The sequence below is a fragment of the Prunus dulcis genome, chromosome 1, assembly GCF_902201215.1.
Source record: "Prunus dulcis chromosome 1, ALMONDv2, whole genome shotgun sequence".
Taxonomy (NCBI): domain Eukaryota; kingdom Viridiplantae; phylum Streptophyta; class Magnoliopsida; order Rosales; family Rosaceae; genus Prunus; species Prunus dulcis.
The window spans coordinates 15,258,523-15,279,636 of NC_047650.1; the positions used below are offsets into that span (position 1 = coordinate 15,258,523).

The following is a 21,114-nucleotide window of genomic DNA, read 5'->3' on the forward strand; positions in this document are numbered from 1 at the left end:
TTTACATAAAATATTTTTTCATGTATGATATGAATTTATGAAGGTACCTAAGGTTTTTTTAAATTTGTGAAATTTTGATTTTTTCTTTCTATTGGGTTTAATGGGGTAAAAAGCTTTAAATATAATTGCCAAATCGCTCTCTTTGTCTATCTCTTGCAAATTTTTTTTGGAGCCATTCTATCAACAAGACAAAAACATAAATCCTAACAAAGAGAGTTTGGTTCATTGAACAACCCATCAATTTTCATGTTCAGCTCACGCGAAAGGAAAAGAAAGCGCGCCCTACGCTGCGGACTAATGTCGATCCCCCCCTCTCTCCGAGTGACAAGTGGCATGGGCAAATGAACGAGGCGTTGAAATCCAACGGCTCCATTTTCAAAGCTCCTGATCGTTTTTAAAAAATAAATAATTCCAACAGCTATTCCAAAGAAGTTGCTGTTTCATTTTTTATTTTTTTTAAATTCAAACATCTATGTATAATCAATGGCCACGATTATTTTTAGGCAATCTCAATTTTCTTTTTCTTTAAGTTTAATCATATATTTTGTTTTTCTAGGTCTCAAATTATGTTTTTTTAATCATAATTTGAAGTATGTATGGATATGATATGATATGATATCATGTATGTATGGATATGATAACAAATTGATTTTCTTCATATATCCCATTCGATAATAATTTCATTTTTAGTTTTTAGTTAGTTTTTTGGGTGCTAGAGTACAAAGAAAAATGAGAGTGAAAATATGAGTGAGGATGAGAAGGGAGGAGTAACAAAAGTAAAAATAATTTCAAATAGATTTTAGTTTTTATTTTTTATTTTCACTTTTGTTACTCATTCCTCTCATCTTTACTCTCATTCTCATTTTCAATTTCCCTATTTTTTCTTTATACTCCAGCATAAAAAGTATAAACTAAAAACTAAAATTAAAATGATTATCAAATAGGCCTTTAATTTCTCTAATTTTCAAATTATGTATCTAAGACTGCCGCACTTTTACATATAAGCTATAAAGTCAACAGGTTTCTTAATGAGGCTAAACTAGAACCTACTTTGCCAGTTGTCATTACAAACACAAAAGGAAGCTTGACTGCAAGACCCATGCACCTCTTGAAAAACTCCAACGACCTTCAAAATCTGAGTTTAATCCATAACACAAATCTTTTTTCTTTTTAATTGTGAATACAGGCTTTCTTTTTTCCTTTTTTTTTTAATAAATATTTTTCTTTTTTGAAGTACAAGGGATTAGAAGAGGAGAGTTTACACAAATATTTATTAGATGTTTGGATATTTCGAATATCTGTCCACACGAGTGAAGATGCCAACTAAACTATACCTCACTAGCACTAGCAAATACAAGTTTTCCTTTTTACTTCAATGAAGATGCAATTATCTGCAAATTGTCTATCAAGCCCCGCAAGCAGGTTTTGAAGGTTAATTAGTAAGTTGTTCTTTTTGTTGATTAATTTAATAAGAGTTGGTTTATAAGCAGTTGACATTTGACCTGCTAAACATATATGTGCGTGTGTGTGACATAATTAGCCATGAGCGAGCAGCCACACACAGATCCTACAGATTGTGATTGAAGCACAGTTGACAATTGAAATGTTAATATATGCAGCTCTATATGCATTACGTGATATAGAATGCATCGAGAAAACACCACTTTTACTTAAAAAATTTCAACTTTGATGTCATTTATTGACATGGTTAATTGTTTTATGGTGAAAAAAAAAATTGAGTAAAAACTGAAATGTGAAGAAAGATTTTGAGGGACGATTTGAGTTGTATGGGACAAATAACACTTTAAGAAAATGATTCAAATCGTACCTCAAAGCCTTTCTATTTTAATTTTTACTCAACAAGTAATCCTCATTTGGAATTATGGTTGCTAGCCTTGAATTGGTTAATTGCTTCGCTTTTAGGTTTTAAGTATTAGATTTTGAGAATAACCAACCTATCATTAAATGAAATCGAAGTTAAGGAAAAATGAGGTTATTATCTTGATCATGAGAGTTTCTTCTATAAATATGTGGCAAATAAAGTGGGTAGAATATTTTCAAATTGTATTTCATTCTCCAAAAGGAGATATTTATAATACAAGAGTACAAACCCTAGTACGGTTATACTAGGAAACTAAGATAAAGTCCTAATTACATAATATCTACACGAAAGGAAATAAATAGAATCATAATATATTAGGAAGTAAATCTCCTAATTACACTAGGATCTCGCTAACACTCCCCCTCAAGTTAGAGCAAAGATATCGCACATGCCCAACTTGTCAAGCCAGTTGAGGAAGTTACTGGTAGAACAGCTTTTGTAAGGACATCAGCTAACTGATACTCAGAATTGATGAACGGGAAGGAAACAATCTTCGCATCCAACTTCTCTTTAATGAAATTTCGATCAACCTCTACATGCTTTGTACGGTCATGTTGCACCGGGTTATGTGCAATTGCAATCACAGCCTTATTGTCACAATATAAATCCATAGCTTTCTTAGGTCCAAAGCCAAGATCTCTCAATAATCTCCTCAACCACAGTAACTCACATACGCCATGGGCCATCCCACGATACTCAGTCTCAGCACTAGATCGAGACACCACCTTTTGTTTCTTGCTCCTCCAAGTAACAAGATTACCATCAACAAACGTAAAATACCCAGACGTAGAATGCCTATCAATAGCTGAACCTGCCCAATCAGCATCTGTGTATCCTTCCACATCTGTATGACCATACTTGGAAAACATTAACCCCTTGCCAGCAGTTACTTTGAGATATCTCAAAATACGCGTCACAGCTCCCATATGGTTTTCACTAGGCGAGTGCATAAACTGACTCACTACACTCACTGCATATGTAATGTCAAAACGTATATGAGCTAAATAAATTAATTTCCCCACAAGCCGTTGATAGCGCTCCTTATGAGTAGGAATTTGATCAGGATATAACCCCAACTTGTGATTCTGTTCACTAGGAGTATCAATTGGTTTACAATCCAACATTCCAGTTTCTGCAAGTAAATCCAAAATATACTTCCTTTGAGACAAGAAAATACCATGCTTAGATCTGGCAACTTCAATCTCGAGAAAATACTTCAAGTCACCTAATGATTTCATCTCAAACTTAGACGCCAAATATTTCTGGAGACTCTGTATTTATGTCTGATCATCTCCAGTTACAATCATATCATCAACATAAATTATTAAAGCTGTCAATTTACCTTTGCGGCGCTTCAGAAACAAAGTATGATCCGAATTACTTTGCACATACCCAAATTTCTTCATAGATGTAGCAAATCTTCCAAACCACACTCTTGGAGATTGCTTCAATCCATACAAGAACTTCCGCAGTCTACATACAACACCCTTCTTAGATGTCACATGAATACCAGGAGGAAGATCCATGTAAATCTCTTCCTGGAGGTCACCATGTATAAATGCATTTTTTACATCAAACTGCAATAAGGGCCAATCGTGGTTAGCAGTAAGGGATAAAAACACACACACAGTATTGAGCTTTGTCACTGGAGCAAATGTCTCCAGATAATCCACTCCATATGTCTGAGTATACCCTTTGGCTACTAATCTAGCCTTGTAACAAACAATGGAACCATCAGCCTTATGCTTCAAAGTAAACATCCATTTGCATCCAACTGCTTTCTTCCCCTGTGGCAAAGGGAACTAGATCTTACGTCTTATTCTTGTTTAAGTCATTCATTTCCACATTCATGGCATCTATCCATTTGGGGTTAGATAGAGCATCCTGCAGCTTAGTTGGCACACATATACTAGATAATTGACACAAATATGATGTATATGACTTAGATAAACGATGAGTTGTGACATAATGGCTTATGGGATATTTCAATTTGGCATGTATATCAGGAGACTATTGTACTTCGGATTTCCCATGAGTAGTTCGTGGGGGTAATTGATACGTAGACATAGACAGATCATTAGAAATTAACTCACTTGACTTAGTATCACGATTGGACTAGGGCAATGGCAGGGCAAAGGGGGGTATTGTATCAAACTCGTCTTCGCAGGAAACACATGGAATAGTATCAGTTGACCCAGGCGACCGGTCGTTTCCAGCCAGTGTATCCGGATCAGCGTCACGTGGCTGAACGCTATCTTCTGGACAACCGGTCGTTTCTAGGCAGAGTGTATTATCGTCAAGCATCGGGTCATGCGACCGGTCGTGCCCATCTGGGCGACCGGTCGTTTCTAGGCAGAGTGCTTCCTCTTCTACTCCAGACCTGTGTGACCGGTCGCTATCTACTGGGCGACCGGTCATTTTTTCTCCGAGATCATCATTTGTATCATCCTCACCCATATCTCTAAGTTCAAGATCTTGCAATCCGATACTCTCCAATTTACTCACCTTCTCCCCCTGAATTGGAGAGGAAGGAGAAACATAATACGGTACCTCTTCATGAAAAGTCACATCCAAAGTAACATGCACCTTCTGAGTAGGAGGATGATAGCATTTATAACCCTTCTGAGTAGTAGAATAACCAATGAAGACACAATGGAAAGCGTATGGATCCAGTTTACTCCGTTGATGAGAGTAGACATGAACGTAGGCAACACACCCAAACACCTTTGAGGCAACTTAGAGACAGAGACCGGAGAAGTATGGGCACACAATACATCGAGCGGAGTCTTGAAATCAAGAATCCGACTAGGAGTACGGTTAATCAGATAGGTTGCGGCCAAAACACCATGGCCTCAAAGATGATGGGGAACAGACATGTCCAATAGAAGGGAGCGGGCAACTTCAAGTAAGTGACGATTCGTGCGTTCAGACACACCATTCTGTTGAGGAGTGAATGAAGTAGTAGTTTGGTGGATAATGCCTTGATTACGAAAAAAAATGGGTCAAGGGATTATTCAAATATTCACCTCCATTATCAGTCCAAAACACTTTGACTAGATCGTGAAACTGAGTAGACATCTCATGGCACAAAATTCAGGAAGAATAGAAGCAACATCATGTTTATTCTTCATCAAATACACCCATGTTAGGTGAATGCAGTTGTCAATAAAAGTAACAAACCAACGGAAACCAAAAGTTACACGAGTAGGTCCCTATACATCCGAATGTACCAAATCAAAAGGTTTTGCAGCTTTACTGTCACTCAAAGGAAACACAGTGCGATGACCCTTGGCCAAAATACATGTCTCACACTTAAAACTGGACTCATCACAAGAACGGAATAAAGATGTAAACAGACGCTTAAGGTAGCCGAACGACGGGTGTCCTAAGCGACGATGCCAAAACCAAATTTGTTGTTTGTCCTTGACACTGCAGCTTTGAACAGTATGAACGATACGATCACGAACTGGTTCAGAAGGCAATGTCAAATAATATAACCCCCCCTATCCGTTTACCATGCATAATCGTTTCGCAAGTCTTGACATCCTGAAAAGAGCTATGTGTAGGATAGAAAGTAACAGAAGCATTAAGTGTATCAAGTAATCGGCCAACAGACAACAAGTTACAATGGATATTGGGAATGAGTAACGCACGAGACAAGGACAAAGTAGGAGTGAGAGAGATTGTGCCCTCGCCAGTAATTGAAGAGGGCAAGCCATTAGCACTAGTTATGTATGGGTCACGGTGTTACTAGAGAACTCATCAAAAAAATGTAGCATCGTAAGTCATATGATCAAAAGCACCAGTATCAATTATCCAAGTATTGGAGCCAGTACCTGGAATACAGTCTGAACCACATAAATTTCCAAAAGCAGCAGCAACAACAGCAACAAAGGAGTTATCACATATGATTGCAGCAGAAATTCAACAGATCACGGCAGAGTGTACAATGGAACACAATAGAGGCACAAATACAGCAGATGCACGAAGACAGGCATGAACACAGTAGAGTTATGAACACAACAGAGTGTACAATGGAACACAACAAAGGCGCAGATACGGTAGATGCACGAAGACTGTTATGGCACGAACACGACAACACAACTCACAAACCCAGAGAAGGGCACACACGACACATGTAGAGAAAAAAAATAGGGCTAGAATACGAGTGGGCACAACACACGGGTCACTAGAAAAGTTTGCTCGATAACATGTCAAACAAAGTGGGTAGAATATTTTCAGATTGTATTTCATTCTCCGAAAGGAGGTATTCATAATACAATAGTACAAACCCTAGTAGGGTTATACTAGGAAACTAAGATAAAGTACTAATTACATAATATCTGTACAAAAGGAAATAAATAGAATCATAATATATTAGGAAGTAAATCTTCTAATTACACTAGGATCTCGCTAACAATATGTATCTACGTAAGTGTGATATAAATATGAGCTCGCTAAACATACATTGTTTTCTCCAAGTTTCATTAAGTTGTTGCATGACTTTGTTCTTAATCATGTTTTGATGAAGCATCTCCACCCATCAATTCCTGGAATCCTTCGACCTTCACTGGTGGAGCCCTAAGAAAACCCAATAGTGTGAAGTTATATATTTGCAGAGTTCAAATAGAAAACATCTTATTTTGGTCTTTAGCTATTGCATAATGAATGGATGAAGAAGAGTAAAGCGACCAGTTGTCTATTCACTTGGTTGCTAGTTGAGTTTGAGAGAGGCCTTGACAACTACGTAAGAATTGACAACTAGGAGGGACTAGTTGATATTACATCCATTCATATTCTCTCATATTTCTAAATTTCTCGATTTATGATTTAAAGTACACATTCCATAAAGTATCATGCATGCCTTGTGGCAAGTTGATATAGACACATATAGCATTTGGTAGAGTCTAGACCTTCTTGGAAGCACTTTGTGCATGATCTTTAAGATACTCCAAAAATTATGCACGTACGTGTCTTGCTTCTTTCTATCTCAAAACAACGGCTTCAACTCCTTTGCCTTGTCTCTGTAAATCTTCCCCTCCTTCATTTCTATCACCAGCTTTAGCGACTCAGCCACCAAGTTGCTGGTAAACGACCCATCTTTCTCGTCCCTAGGAATCGAATACCCAATCTTCCTCTCATTCAAAAGCCTTGCCTTCAACCCTTGGTCATTAGACATGGTCAACAACACAAGAGGTCTCCCAAAGTCAATGCCTCCACCACCGAGCTCCAGCCTGAGTGACTCAGGAACACCCTCACGGAGTCATGACCTAAAATCTTCAACTGCGGAGCCCAACTTTTGCAAACCACTCCCCGCCCTCCTATCCTCTCTTCAAAACCCTCAGGTAACTTAATCAGATTGGTTCTCAACACCCAAATAAACGGCAGCTCAGATTGCTCTAACCTTATGGCTATTGTAGTAATTTCCTCTTGGCTCGGCATGGCCTCGCTTCCAAAACCAATGTACACGACCAAACCTTTCAGTTGCCTGTCCAACTACTTGCTCATTGACCCTCATTGATCATTCCAGTCATTATTCGTAGTTGGGAGTTGACCAACCGGCAAAATCGTTTTCCAGTGGATATCTTGTAATAAACGCAGCCATTCATGCTCAAGATCTACGCAACTTCTTACTGCAATTGTGGGAGCAAATATTTTCATCTCCAATCACATCTTGCCTTGTGGAAAAGAAGATTATCCCTTAAAATAATTAACTGAACCAATTATTTGGCCAATTAATTAATTGGGATAGTATCTTAATTATAGGATATTATCTTATAATTAATAAATATAATATCATTAATTCAGATATTATCCTAGCAAGAGATGTAATCAAGTCTGACTCAACCTGTACGAATTTGGGTAAAGAAAAACTCATCTTAATAAGAGTTTATTCTCTACGAAACCCTAGCCCTGAGGCTCCTATAAATAGATGACTTTATTCATCATTCAAGGTACATCGAAAAACTGCATCTATACCTACTTCAAAAAACCTACTCCTAATACTCGAGAAAAATACCCGAAGCTCTCTCCCTCTCCACTCTCCACTCTCCATATTTTCTCCCTCTCCACTCTCCACTCTCCGCTCGGTTCATACCATACATACAACTTCGTACCCTTTCGTTAGCTATTGTTTTCCTGCAAACACTCGAACTGACTTAGGCATCGGAGGGCCTTTGGCCAACACCCCCTTAATGTGGTCTATTTACTCCGGTCTTTTTTATAGGAATTGGAAAAAAAAGAGAAGGAAGATCGACGGTTGAAGGATCTAGAAGCGAATATTCTCCCGCAATATTATTTGCACAAACATTTGGTTCTTTCATTGAGAGCACGAGTTATACTCAGCGCGTGCTCAAGGAATCCGTTCCTCATATTTTCCAATCCACTGAAGCCTTCCAAACAACCATGGTTGGAAGTAAGCACACTAGGAGCAAGACTGCCGCGGTGGCTCAATCCACGATGGCCCAAAGCCACTCTATCCCACGATAGATATGGTGGCACCACCACCTCTCGCCACCATGCCACCCGCTGGACTCACAGCTGGGACCACTGCATCAGCCTCTGTCGTCGTTGTACCATCTCAAGGCCATGTGGCCTGATCTAGCCACCTTCATAGCACCACTGCCGAGCATGGTGGAACCTCCCATCAGGGTGGGCTCACTACCATCGCCGGCTTTGGCCCAATCTTGGAACAACTTCAATCATTCCCTCCATTGCCCCCACATACACCTCTAATGAAGCCTTAGCCCGTGTGCAATTGGGCTCCACACACTTCTCTTCTCTCGATCCACGAAGTCAAGTAGGCTTCAATCTGAGAGTTGACCAACTAACTCAGAGAATGGACGACCAAAATAATTTGATGAGGCAGCTCCTCAACCAAATAAACTCGGCTCAAAACCTTGGCCTTGGATAACAGGGCGAAGAGAGAAAGATGGATGAACACGCCGATAGACAGTTCGATGGGTACAAGCAGGTCGAGCAGGAGTAAGTAGACAAGGAGATGGACAACCAGGCGATCAGCTTACCAACATGTCACAAGCATCTGTAAGCCACATTCATAGCAGATAAAGTCACCCACTGAGATTGAGTTTAATGACCAATGTGTGCGAAAGGCTGGGCCTACAACTTTACTTTCGCGCTCTCCTGGGCCCGCAAGGAAATGTTCATGAAAGGCTAGGCTCCTAGGGAGGGCGACGTGACAACCGTCACAATGAGGATCATGAAGAAAGGCGCTTCGCTACCCGCTCGTAGAGAATACTCTCGAAAGGCTAGGCCCCTAGGGAGGTCAACCTGATAACCCTCACAATGAGGATCGTAAAGAAAGGTGCTTCGCTGCTCGTTCTGGAAGAACCAATTCTCTTCACCACATTTCAGAAAATCCATCTCAAGCGCAGTCCACCAACACTCCACCCAGGCAGCGCAACTGAGAAGGTCGGCCCCTGCGAACCAACGAGGAAGTTTATCAGCATCGCCCAAATCGTGAAGGTAATCAACGTGACCGACTAGCCATGTGTGTGGAAGACGTTGAGAAGCTTGTAAGTAACTGACTTTGAGACTTTAGGATTGGCGAAAATTTCAAAGATGCACTACGTATGGAAGTAGACCGAGCAAACTCCTCACTTTCACAGCTGAAATCGAGCAGGCAGCTCCTCCAAAACGATTCTCAACGCCCTCTTTCACAAGCTTCAAAGGGGCTTCCAATCCCGAAAGCCATCTGAAGCATTTCAAAAGTCTTGTGATCCTCTACAAGGCGGAAGACGCGTTAATGTGCAAGGTATTTGCAATGACTTTGCAAGGAGCAGCTCAGGACTGGTTCCATACCCTGCCTTCCAGGTCAATCAGCAGCTTCAAGGAGCTTGCTTATGCCTTCACCAAAGGATACACTTCTTACCGGACAATCAAGAAGAACCTTGACCACCTGTATAACTCGCGCAAGAAGCCCGATGAATCCTTTCGAGATTACTTAAAAGGATTCAAAGTAGAAAAGGCCAACATCATAGAGTGCGATGATCGAATCTCATCCTCTATATTCAAGAAAGCTCTTCCAGCTGAACACAACTTATACCACGAGCTGACTATCACTCCCAGCCAGACTCTGGCAGAGGTCTTCGCCGCCACAGAATCTTACGTGCTTTGGGATAACGATCGAATCGTAACGAAGAAATCCAATGAGCAGGAAGATCAGCCGACCAAGCGGGCAGACCAAAGAAGCGACAGGCTTGGCAGCAGGGACAGACAAATGCAGGTCGCGCCCACAAGGAGACGCTTTGACAAAGGAGAACCACACTAAATTCTTCATCCCCATACCTCAAATTTTAGCGCAAATGAAGGACAAACCTTGGATAAAAGACCGCCACCCTTGAAAGAAGATCCGGACAAGAGGGATACCAGAAAATATTGTGCCTCCCATGCAACGCATGAGCACAATATGAATAATTTCTTTGCTTGGAAAGCGCACCTCGAAGAACTTGTAGGAGAAGTTCATTGCATGGAGTTCATTGCGAGGCAGGCCATCCAACATATTGAGGACTACGCTACTGCCAAGGAGCAATCCCAGAAGGTCAAAAGGATTAACACAATCCTAACCGACTCCGAGGAGCCCGGGCTGACTAGCAAAGAAAAGAAGAGGAAGATCAAACAGGCTATCGTGATCTCTCAGGTCTCCACTAGTCTCCCACTGGCAGAAGATGATCTCGTGATTGGCTTTCACAAGAAAGATCTAATCGGCCTTGATCTACAACACAACGACGCCCTTGTCATCAGCATTCAAATTACTCAGGCTATGGTCGACCGAATCCATGTAGACGAGGGCAGTGCAGCCAACATCCTACAATTGCCAGTCATCCAATAGATGGGCTTAGAGATAAAGATCAATAAATCAGCCAAGTCACTGACTGGCTTCAATGGCTCAACAACGGTTACTGTGGGCAAGATAGATCTCAACGTCTACTCCCCACCTATAATCAGCTAGCAGACGTTCACGGTCATTGATGAAGTCTCACCCTACAATGGCATTCTGGACAAACCATGGATCTGCTAGATCAACGCCATCACCTCCGCCAAATATCAGAAAATTAGCTACCCAATCCCTGAGGCAAAGTCGGACAGATCAACAGGGATCAGGAAATAGCGAGGAAATGCTCAGCTCAAGGGCTGAAGAGAGGCAAGCAAACACAACTCCTCCATGTGAATCAGGCAAATCTGAAGAGAGTAGAACAAGTAGATGCGAAAGCAGATCTCGTTCTTGATGGTGGAATAGACCGAAAAGGAAGGGGAATAGCTACTCCTCAATATCAATCAAAGAATCAAGACCAAGTCGAGGGAATCCTTCCGGAGGTCTCTCCTAAAGAAGGATGGAAGCCCAAAGGGAACGTCGAGCTAGTACCCCTTGATCTTGACAAGCCAGAAAGAAAAGCAAGGATCGGCTCGCGCTTAAGCCAAGAGGAAAAGGCAGAGCTTGTAGCCTTCCTCCAGAACAACAAAGATGTATTTGCATGGTCACCATCCGACATGCCAGACATCGATCCTAGATCATCTGTCATTGCCTACACATCAACCCAACTATCAAGCCGCCAGTAGCACAGAAGAGAGGCAACTTCACCCCCGAGCGGGTTGCCATCATTGAAGTCGAGATCGACAAGCTTCTAGCCGCTGGTTTCATTGAAGAAGTCTCTTATGCAGAATGGTTGGCGAACGTTATTCTAGTAGCAAAGAAAGATAAAGCCCTGTAGAGAGTGTGCATAGACTACATCGACCTCAACAAGGCATGCCCTAAAGACAACTTTCCACCGCCAAGAATTGATCAGCTCGTCGATTCAACTTCCGACAATCAGCTGCTAAGCTTCATGGATGCCTACTCTGGCTATAATCAAATCATGATGCATGAAGACGACAAGGCAAAGACCTCCTTTATCATCGAAAGATGTACATACTGCTACAAAGTCATGCCCTTTGGGCTGAAGAACACCAAAGCAACCTACCAAAGGCTAGTGAACAAAATTTTCAAGGAGTAGACATGCTAGTCAAAGCTCCCAAGCGAGCAGACCACATCAAGAATTTTGCTAGGCATTTAGCCTACTCCAAAAATACAACATGAAGTTGAACCCGAGCAAATGCACATTTGGAGTCTCGTCCGGCCGTTTCCTAGGATACTTAGCCACCAAAAGAGGAATTGAGGCGCATCCGAATCAAATCAAGGCTATACTCAACATAAAGTCACCTGCCACAACAAAAGAGATACAAAGTCTAACGGGAAGAGCGGCAGCTCACAACTGATTACTTTCAAGATCTACCGACAAGTGCATGCCATTTTTCAAAGGACACAAAGACAAGTGGGATGACGAGTGTGAAGTAGCTTTTCAAAACTTGAAAACCAACCTCATTTTACCTCTCTTACTCTCAAAACCGATACCAGGAGAGGACCTGTACATCTACCGGACCGTGTCCGACTCAGTCGTTAGCTCAGCTCTCATTTGAGAAGAGCTAAGGGCACAACATCCAGTATTCTACACTTCAAAAGCTTTCCTCAATGCAGAGACTTGCTATCCAAAAATTGAGAAGCTCATTTTTTCTCTTGTGGTTTCTGCAAGAAAACTAAGGCCCTACTATCAAGAGCACCGGATAATTGTCATGATATAATTTTCGTTGAGATCGATCATCCACAGCCCGGACGCTTCTTAGCGACTCATGAAATGGGCTATCGAACTCAGTTACTGCGGCGTCCTCTACTGATCGAAGACTGCTATAAAAGCTCAAACTTTAGCAATTTTTATTGTGTAGTTTACTTTGATAGCCTAAGAAGAGAAGTTGGTTACGAAAAGCAAGAAAACAGCAAACGATACCTCCCCCACCAATTCAAACCTACCTAAAGACATGTGGACAGACCATCAAATCACAAGGGAGTGGGGGCAGACGTCGTCATAGTCACCGCAGACGAAACTTTGTTGTAACAAGTCATCACACTAGGCTTTTCTCCTTCAAACAACGAGGCAGAATATGAGGCATTGCTCGCAGGACTGCCTTTAGCAAAAGAACTGTTGATCAAAAGATTGGCCATCTACTCAGACTCTCAGCTGATCACGAATCAAGCCTCAGGCGAGTACATGGCAAAACATCCAAGAATGGTCCAGTATCTTGATAAAGTCCAGGGACTTTTGAAAGAATTCCCTACTTTAACCATCCAACAAGTTCCATGGGCAGAGAACACTCATCCAGACACATTGGCGAGTCTAAGATAAACGTTGGACGCCCAGTTCAGACACTCCATCCCGGTCGAACACCTTGACCGGCCAAGCATCGAAGAAATAGAGCAAATCGACTTAATGCAGATCGATGAAGACCCTAGCTGGCAAGACCCCATCATCGACTACTTGGTGAATGAAAATCTGCCAATGGATAAGTCCGAAGCTAGGAAGGTCCAGCAGAAAGCCGCGAGATACAACATGCAAGGCGACAAGCTCATTCGCAGATCATACTCCGGCCCTTATCTCACTTGCATAAAATACCCTCAAACACTTGTGGTCCTCTGCAAAATTCACGACGGCGAGTGTGGCAACCACTCTAGGGGCAGATCACTCGCCCAGAATGCTCTAAACATAGGCTATTTTTGGCCTACCATGCGCCAAAACTCCACTGAATATGTCAAAAGATGTGATTGTTACCAAACGGTGCAAACCAGTTCCTAATCAACATGCTGAAATATGCCATCTACTTAGTAGGCCCCATGCCACCGGCACCTGCCAAGAAAGAAATGATGATCGTCGTCACTGATTACTTTACTAAATGGATCGAGGGCGAAGCTCTATCCTCTACTAAAGAAGCCAGTGTGGAACGATTTATCTAAAGAAACATTATCTGTCGATCTGGCTGCCCACAATCACTAGTTACTGACTGGCTCACAATTCATAGGCAAGCAGATCACTGCCTTCTTAAAAAAATATAGCATCAAGCAACATCTATCTATCCCGAGATATCCTCAGGGCAACGGCCAAGCCGAGGTATCTAACAAAATAATACTGGATTGAAGAGATTTGAAGGTGTCGAAGGAAAATGGGTAGATGAGCTCCCTCGACTACTATGGGCTTATCGCACTACTAAGCGAAGATCAACTGCCGAAACCCCGTTTTCCCTTGCTTATGGAACTGAAGCGATCATTCCTCCTCATGTCATTGTCCCCTCCATAGTCATTGAAGTGGGTAGTATTGAGCAGAACTTCGAGCAGATGAGGCTCAACCTTGACTTACTTGAAGGCGAGCGCGAGAAGGCCGTTGTCCGAGTCGCCTCCTATCAACAGCGGTTTAAGTCTTACTACAGCAAAAGAGCCAAGATCAGACAGTTTCAACCAAGTGATCTTGTGCTAAGAAAGACCTTGATCACTGTAGAAAGACAATGTTCCAAAAAGATGAAACCCAATTGGGATAGCCCTTACGTGATCAGCCGGTCTAGGGGCAGAGGAAGCTATACGCTTGACACCATGGAAGGGAAGGAGATTCCATGAGAATGGAATGCTTGCCACTTCAAAAGATATTATCCATGATGCTTCCTCCTACCTGCTCAGTCCCCAGTAGATGACTGAGCACTGCACATTTCTGAAGAGGAGAAGCAATTGTTGGAAGTTTTGGTTCCTTTATTCAGTTATTTTCATTTCGAATAAAGCGATGTAATCTCCTGAACATCAATAAAAGTTCAGTTTCTCTGTCCAGAATAGCAAAAAAAAAAAAAACACAGTTACCCATAAGCAACATCCTTCGAGAGACGCAGGGCGACGACCAAAAGCGTCCTTTGAGAGACGCACCCCTCAAAGAAGCGTCCTAAGAGAGGCGCAAGGTGCGCCAGAAATTTCCTAAGGAAAGTATCTAAGATTCTGAGGGGGCAGGATAGTCATACAGTTGCCCATAAAAAGCGTACTAAGAGAGACGTAGGGCGACGACCAGAAGGGTCCTTCGTGAGACGTAGCCCACAAATCAGCGTCTTAAGGGAGATGAAGGTTTCCATTCTTCCTGCGGGAAGTATCCAGGTTCCTATCCATTTCCTAAGGGGGGCAGGATAGTCAAACAGTTGCCCATAAAAAGAGTTATAAGGAAGACACAGGGCGACGACCAGAAGCGTCCTTCGAGAGATGCACCCCGCAAAGAAGCGTCCTAAGGGAATTTCCTAAGGGAGGTATCCATGTTCCTATCCATTTTCTAAAGGGGGCAGGATAGTCATACAATTGTCCATAAACAGCGGTCTAAGGGAGACGCAGGGCAACGACCAGAAGCGTCTTTCAGGAGTCGCAGCCCTCAAAGAAGAGTCCTAAGCATTCTCCGGAAGATGCCGAATACGCCCGAAGTCTCTCACGGGGGACCCTGGCTTTTGCCAATATCCTAAGGGAAATGTACAGCCAAGACACTAGTTGGTTACTCAAACAGTTTACAAGATAATATGAAAATTGAAGTTGAAAAATAATAACTGAAATTTCCATAGCAAAGTGACCGACCGGCCAAGTTCAAAACAAAAAGAAGGTGATCAAACAAGACCAATTATTCTAAACAAAAAGCAGACTACAAAAGTTGAAAAAAAATAAAGGAGTCTTCATCTCCTCTGAAACGCCAGCAGGAGATCCCTGATCTACAGCCTCTTCAACATCCATCTGATCAGCTATGCTCTCAGCAGCTCCACATGCCTGATCTATGACGTCTGCCACCATCTCATCAGCTGCATCCTCTCTGCTCCATCCTCTTCAGCTACTGGCTCTTTAGCCACCTGCTCTTCAGCTCCTTCCATGTTAACAACATTAACCTGCTCACTTTGCAAGGGTAGCAAGTCAGGACAGAGCTTCTCGATATCTTCATCTCCAATGACATAGAAGGGATCATTTCCATTTATGCAGTCCAAGTAGCCCAGCTTGTATGTATCCATGGTAGCTTCAGACTTGGATTCTTCAGCAGACTCATGATAGGTGCGAAATCTAGCCAAAACCTTGTCATACCTATGAGAAATGTCAGCATTCTTGCGCTCAAGATGGAAGTAAGCATCTTTTTGACTAGCCAAGTCAACAACAGAAGAGTTAAGCTCGAAATCCTTCTCAGAAAGGGAACTCTTCAGCTCAGATATTATCGCCCTCAAATCAGACGTCTTCTTCTCATAACGGGTCTGCTCGACAGAAAGCTTGCTAACTAGCTCGGCATTCTTCTTCTCCAACTCACTGAGCTGAGCAAAAGACGGGGCAACAGAAGACGAGTTCCGAATGGTCTCAACAGCAAAAACTACTCCTTTTTGAAGTATATGAACTATTGCTTCCCTTCATTTTTTCAAGGAAAGACTTGAAAAAGTACCAAGATCGCTAGCCTGACGAATTTGATCAACCAGCTCAGCACAAGTGGATGGACTTGATAGAAAGTGTGTCTTGAGCAAATCAGACAAGCCTGCATCCCATGCAGGGCTGGACTTGTCCACCTTTGGATTAGTCGCTGACGTTGCAAAAGAACCTTTTGCCTAGTGTCACGGGATGAGCGAGCGGCGCGGCGCGGCGAAAGCGAAACACAAATCTCGCCACTCAAAGCACACCCGTGCGGCCCAGGATCCCTTCGAATCCCAGTCAGCCTTTTCCCACTTCATGATACTCATGACTCTCATAACTTCGCGAGAGGTTTACCTTCAAGTGTCGTCTCCTACTAGACAACGAGTCACACTACCATGTGACAATACAATTACTCCGTATCCGGCAACGAACCCTCGACGCCCATACATGAAGCATTGCATAAGACACATCAACTGCATCGACCACGTCGCATGCTTTCCTCATGTCTCGCTCATGTCCAAGTCAAGACATAGCGATCCAACACACCATCGGTTTACCCACACTTCTGTCGGTCATTCCTTTAGCTTTCCCGATAGCCCACATCCTCAAGCTATACACGCAAGCTGTTATACTTGCATGTCGCCCAAGCCTTGGCGACATATGTATTCCGAATGTCCCACATAACCTTCTATGCATTGCATGGGGTCGCAACCCATGCGTACCGGCATCCGAATATCTTCCTTCAATATTAGACAAGGCCGAACCCAAGCCAAGTCCATCGAGTATTGTCAAATGTCTCGCAAGCCAATGGCATAGCGAACGCCATATGTTGACCTCACTTTTTCGGTCGATGTGCAATACGAACGGCCCTGCGTGTTCGTACTGTCCTCGGGAATTCCTTTCCCTCGGAGGCATAGATTATCCTTCAACAATCTTATGCCCGCCCTAATGACTATCTCCAATGTCATAAGGATGCTCGCTTAGTGCCACAAGGGTGTAAGCACCAGGGGTGGTGGAGAGCATGACACCATTTCACCCCCTATATAGCATTTTATGCATTTAGCCTTCTGCCAGGAGGGAACATCACCTATGCACGATGAGTCATAATTGGGCATAACTCCTTTATACGACTCCGAATGGCGAACCGTCAGTTGCGTTTCCTGCGTCTCGACATCACGAACATTTCGGTATTCTTAGTTCCCTCAGGTTCCTCCCGTAACCTTCAGAAATACCCAAAATACCCTTCACAAGTGCAACTTGGCCAACACCAACCATTCTCGCTCTTAAGCTATCGCCCGTCCACACTTGGACTACCTTATAAGATCATAGATGTCCCAACGGAGTCACGGTAGCACTTGTCTAAACGCGACCCGTGACATTCTCCCCCGCTGATAATGTCGACGTCCTCGTCGACGTGCCCCACTGCACTGCCGACTTCGGAATCACGATAGCACTCACTTATGTGCGATCCGTTAAATTCTCCCCCATTGATAATGGCGACGTCCTCGTCGACTTGCCCGCTGCATTGCTGCATAACAACACCATATAGGATTATCCTCTTCTCTTCGCTCCAAGGACCACAAAGCACCACTGCCTTAACCCTTTTCAACTTTCTCTTTCAAAGTTGTACTCCTTTCCCTCTTCTTGGGCCGAGACCTCTGTCTCTTGTCGCACTTAACCTCTGAACAATCACATAGCTCGTTGGTCAAGTACTTCCCCATTCTCCACATTCAAAGAGATGCACCCAGCTTGGGTGTGACTCGTAAGCCAACCGTGTGTCCTCCACGGCACCTCCATTTCGTGCATCTGCACTGCCATACCTTCATGGCATTCAAGGTTCTCCCCTACTTATCTCGTCGGCACACCATCACTTCAGGGTGCCACTCTAGCAAAGTTCCACAACACTTAGGCCATAACAATTCACCAAGGTTAAACATCATCCCTACTACGAGTAGAACCACCTTACTACCAACGCCCCAAACTTGGACTCGGTAGAACCACTTCTATAGCATCCACACGGGAATAAATAAGATGTCAACACCCAAGTTACTCCAACTTTGTCTGCCATCAAGTGCGGACATACTCTATGTCCTTAGCAACCATGCCCCCAAGTAAGATTCCGGGATCCCCCTCTGTTGGAACACTCCATCGTTCCAGATATCAATCAGCAAACTTATGTCAAACATTGTGCCTCACACCTATTCTCAACAATTGCAAAAACAACCATTTAAGTAACTCCCTCATTAAAGCCTAGCCCGTCAACAACTTACTCCCTCAATGGAGCCTAGCTCGTCAGCGACTTGAATTGAATTCGGTCTTGAGCTTTCACAACTTTTCCCCGAACAAGGTCTTGCACCAGTCGTTCAACACTCATCACCAATTGAATTCAACCCCATTATTGATGACATGCTATGGTTCGAGTATAGCCTACCTCCATCACTGTCACCAAACTCACACTGCCATCTTCCTCAAACCTTAGCATGGAACACTCAACATCACTTTGTCAACTGTGTCCCCTCCAAGGCTCCTCAATCTGTTTTGCGCATGTGCGCTGCCATACCTCAATGGCATTCGTGGGTGTCCCCTCACTTATCTCGTCGATGCACCCTCACGTCAACGTGCCTCCGAAGCGAAGCTCTACTACACTTTTAGGCCTTCACACTTCGCCAAGGTTTTATGTCATCCCTATTACAAGTAGAACCACCTAAAATCGCCCAAACTTGAACTCGATAGAACATACTTCCGTAGCATCCACAGGGGAACAAGTAAGACATCCTCCCTCAAGTTACTCTATCTTTGGCCTCCCATCAAGTGCGGACACGCTGTGTCCTTAGCCACCATCTTCGCAAGAAAGACTCCGGGATCCACCTTTGGAACACTCCTGCATTCCGAATATTAGTTAGCAACCTTGTGTCAAACATTGCACTTCACCCACACGTTCTTCACAATTGCCAGAGCAACCACTTAAGTGACTCCTTCGTTAAAGCTTAGTCAATCAGCAACTTACTCCCTCAACGGAGCCTAGTACGTCAGTAACTTACTTCCTTCAAAGACAGCCCACCCTTTCGGTCCTCAGTCCTCACAAATCTTCCCTGAACAAAGGTTTTGCACTGCCTGCTCAACACTTGTTACCAACAAAGTTTGTCACAACCTTCAATGGTATGCCATGGTTCTAGTGCTAGCCAATCTTCAACACTCTCCCCAAACTCGTGCTCCCATCCTCCCCACATCCTGAACTGAACAAGCAACATCACTTCATCACAAGCCAGTACCCCTGCCTACCCGTCTTCCGGGCACTTGGTGCACGGATTAGAAAACTAGGCAACCGAGCAGCAACACTAACCATCATCCCACATCTTAGAGTCATCCTTCTTGATGTCTTCTCAAAACTTCGAGGCAAACTTTTAGATACCTTCACCTTTTCATAGGATCCAGCACCAAGACGGGTTTCCATCAACCGTCACACAACCTGATTCCAACAATCATCCATAGTGACGTTGGGTTCTTCATCCAACTTCACAAGTCCACTACCCATCACAGGCAATGACCTGCTACCTTGCTATCAAAGTTTCTCCATCACCAATCTCTTCTAGGTACGAATCCCTCACACAGAAACCACCATTTGAATCGATCAGCCCTTCGACATCCTTCTCTGAATTATTAGAGCTTTCTCTCTGATACCACTTGTTAAGGGATGAGCGAGCGGCGTGGCGCGGCGGAAGCGAAACACAAATCTCGCCACTCAAAGCACACCCGTGCAGCCCAGGATCCCTTCGGATCCCAGTCAGCCTTCTCCCACTTCATGATACTCATGACTCTCACAACTCCGCGAGAGGTTTACCTTCAAGTGTCGTCTCCTACTAGACAACGAGTCACACTACCAAGTGACAATACAATTACTCCGCATCCGGCAACGAACCCTCGACGCCCATACATCAAGCATTGCATAAGACACGTCAACTGCATCGACCACGTCGCATGCTTTCCTCATGTCTCGCTCATGTCCAAGTCAAGACATAGCGATCCGACACACCATCGGTTTACCCACACTTCTGTTGGTCATTCCTTTAGCGCTCACGATAGCCCACATCCTCAAGCTATACACGCAAGCTGTTATACTTGCATGTCACCCAAGCCTTGGCGACATATGTATTCCGAATGTCCAACATAACCGTCTATGCATTGCATGGGGTCGCAACCCATGCGTACTGGCATCCAAATATCTTCCTTCAATATTAGACAAGGCCAAACCCAAGCCAAGTCCATCGAGTATTGTCAAATGTCTCGCAAGGCAATGGCATAGCGAATGCCATATGTTGACCTCACTCTTTCGGTTGATGCGCAATACGAACGGCCCTACGTGTTCGTACTGTCCTCGGGAATTCCTTTCCCTCGGAGGCACAGATTATCCTTCAACAATCTTATGCCCGCCCTTATGACTATCTCCAATGTCATAAGGATGCTCGCTTAGTGCCACAAGGGTGTAAGCACCAGGGGTGGTGGAGAGCATGACACCATGTCACCCCCTATATAGCATTTTATGCATTTAGCCTTCTGCCAGGAAGGATCATCACCTATGCACGAGGAGTCATAATTGGGCATAACTCCTTCATACAAACTCCGAATGGCGAACCGTCAGTTGCGTTTCCTGCGTCTCGACATCACGAACATTTCGGTATTCTTGGTTCCCTTAGGTTCCTCCCGTAACCTTCGAAAATACCCAAAATACCCTTCACAAGTGCAACTTGGCCAACACCAACCATTCTAGCTCTTAAGCTATCGCCCGTCCATATTTGGACTACCTCATAAGAGCATAGATGTCCCAACGGAGTCACGGTAGCACTTATCTAAATGTGACCCGTGACACTAGGCAGATGACTCTCTTGCTTTCCTAGCCTCTGCCAACCTCATTTCCAAAGGAATTGGAGACGACGAATTAACTCCACGCTTG

General features: G+C 43.6%; 1 protein-coding gene across 1 annotated transcript; it reads left to right on the forward strand.

The window, feature by feature from the left end:
• The first annotated feature begins 9,187 nt into the window (after positions 1-9,187).
• LOC117615004 lies at positions 9,188-10,172 on the forward strand. The gene is made up of 2 exons (XM_034343966.1): positions 9,188-9,367; positions 9,525-10,172. Exons 1-2 carry the CDS (start codon positions 9,188-9,190, stop codon positions 10,170-10,172), a joined length of 828 nt encoding a protein of 275 aa, XP_034199857.1.
• The last annotated feature ends 10,942 nt before the right edge of the window (positions 10,173-21,114 follow it).

Excerpts from the sequence above, each read along its gene's own strand:
- LOC117615004 (XM_034343966.1), top strand. The coding sequence starts at position 9,188 with ATGAGGATCGTAAAGAAAGGTGCTTCGCTGCTCGTTCTGGAAGAACCA. Across the intron at positions 9,368-9,524 it reads GCATCGCCCAAATCGTGAAG|GCAGCTCCTCCAAAACGATT; the intron begins GTAATCAACGTG and ends GAAATCGAGCAG.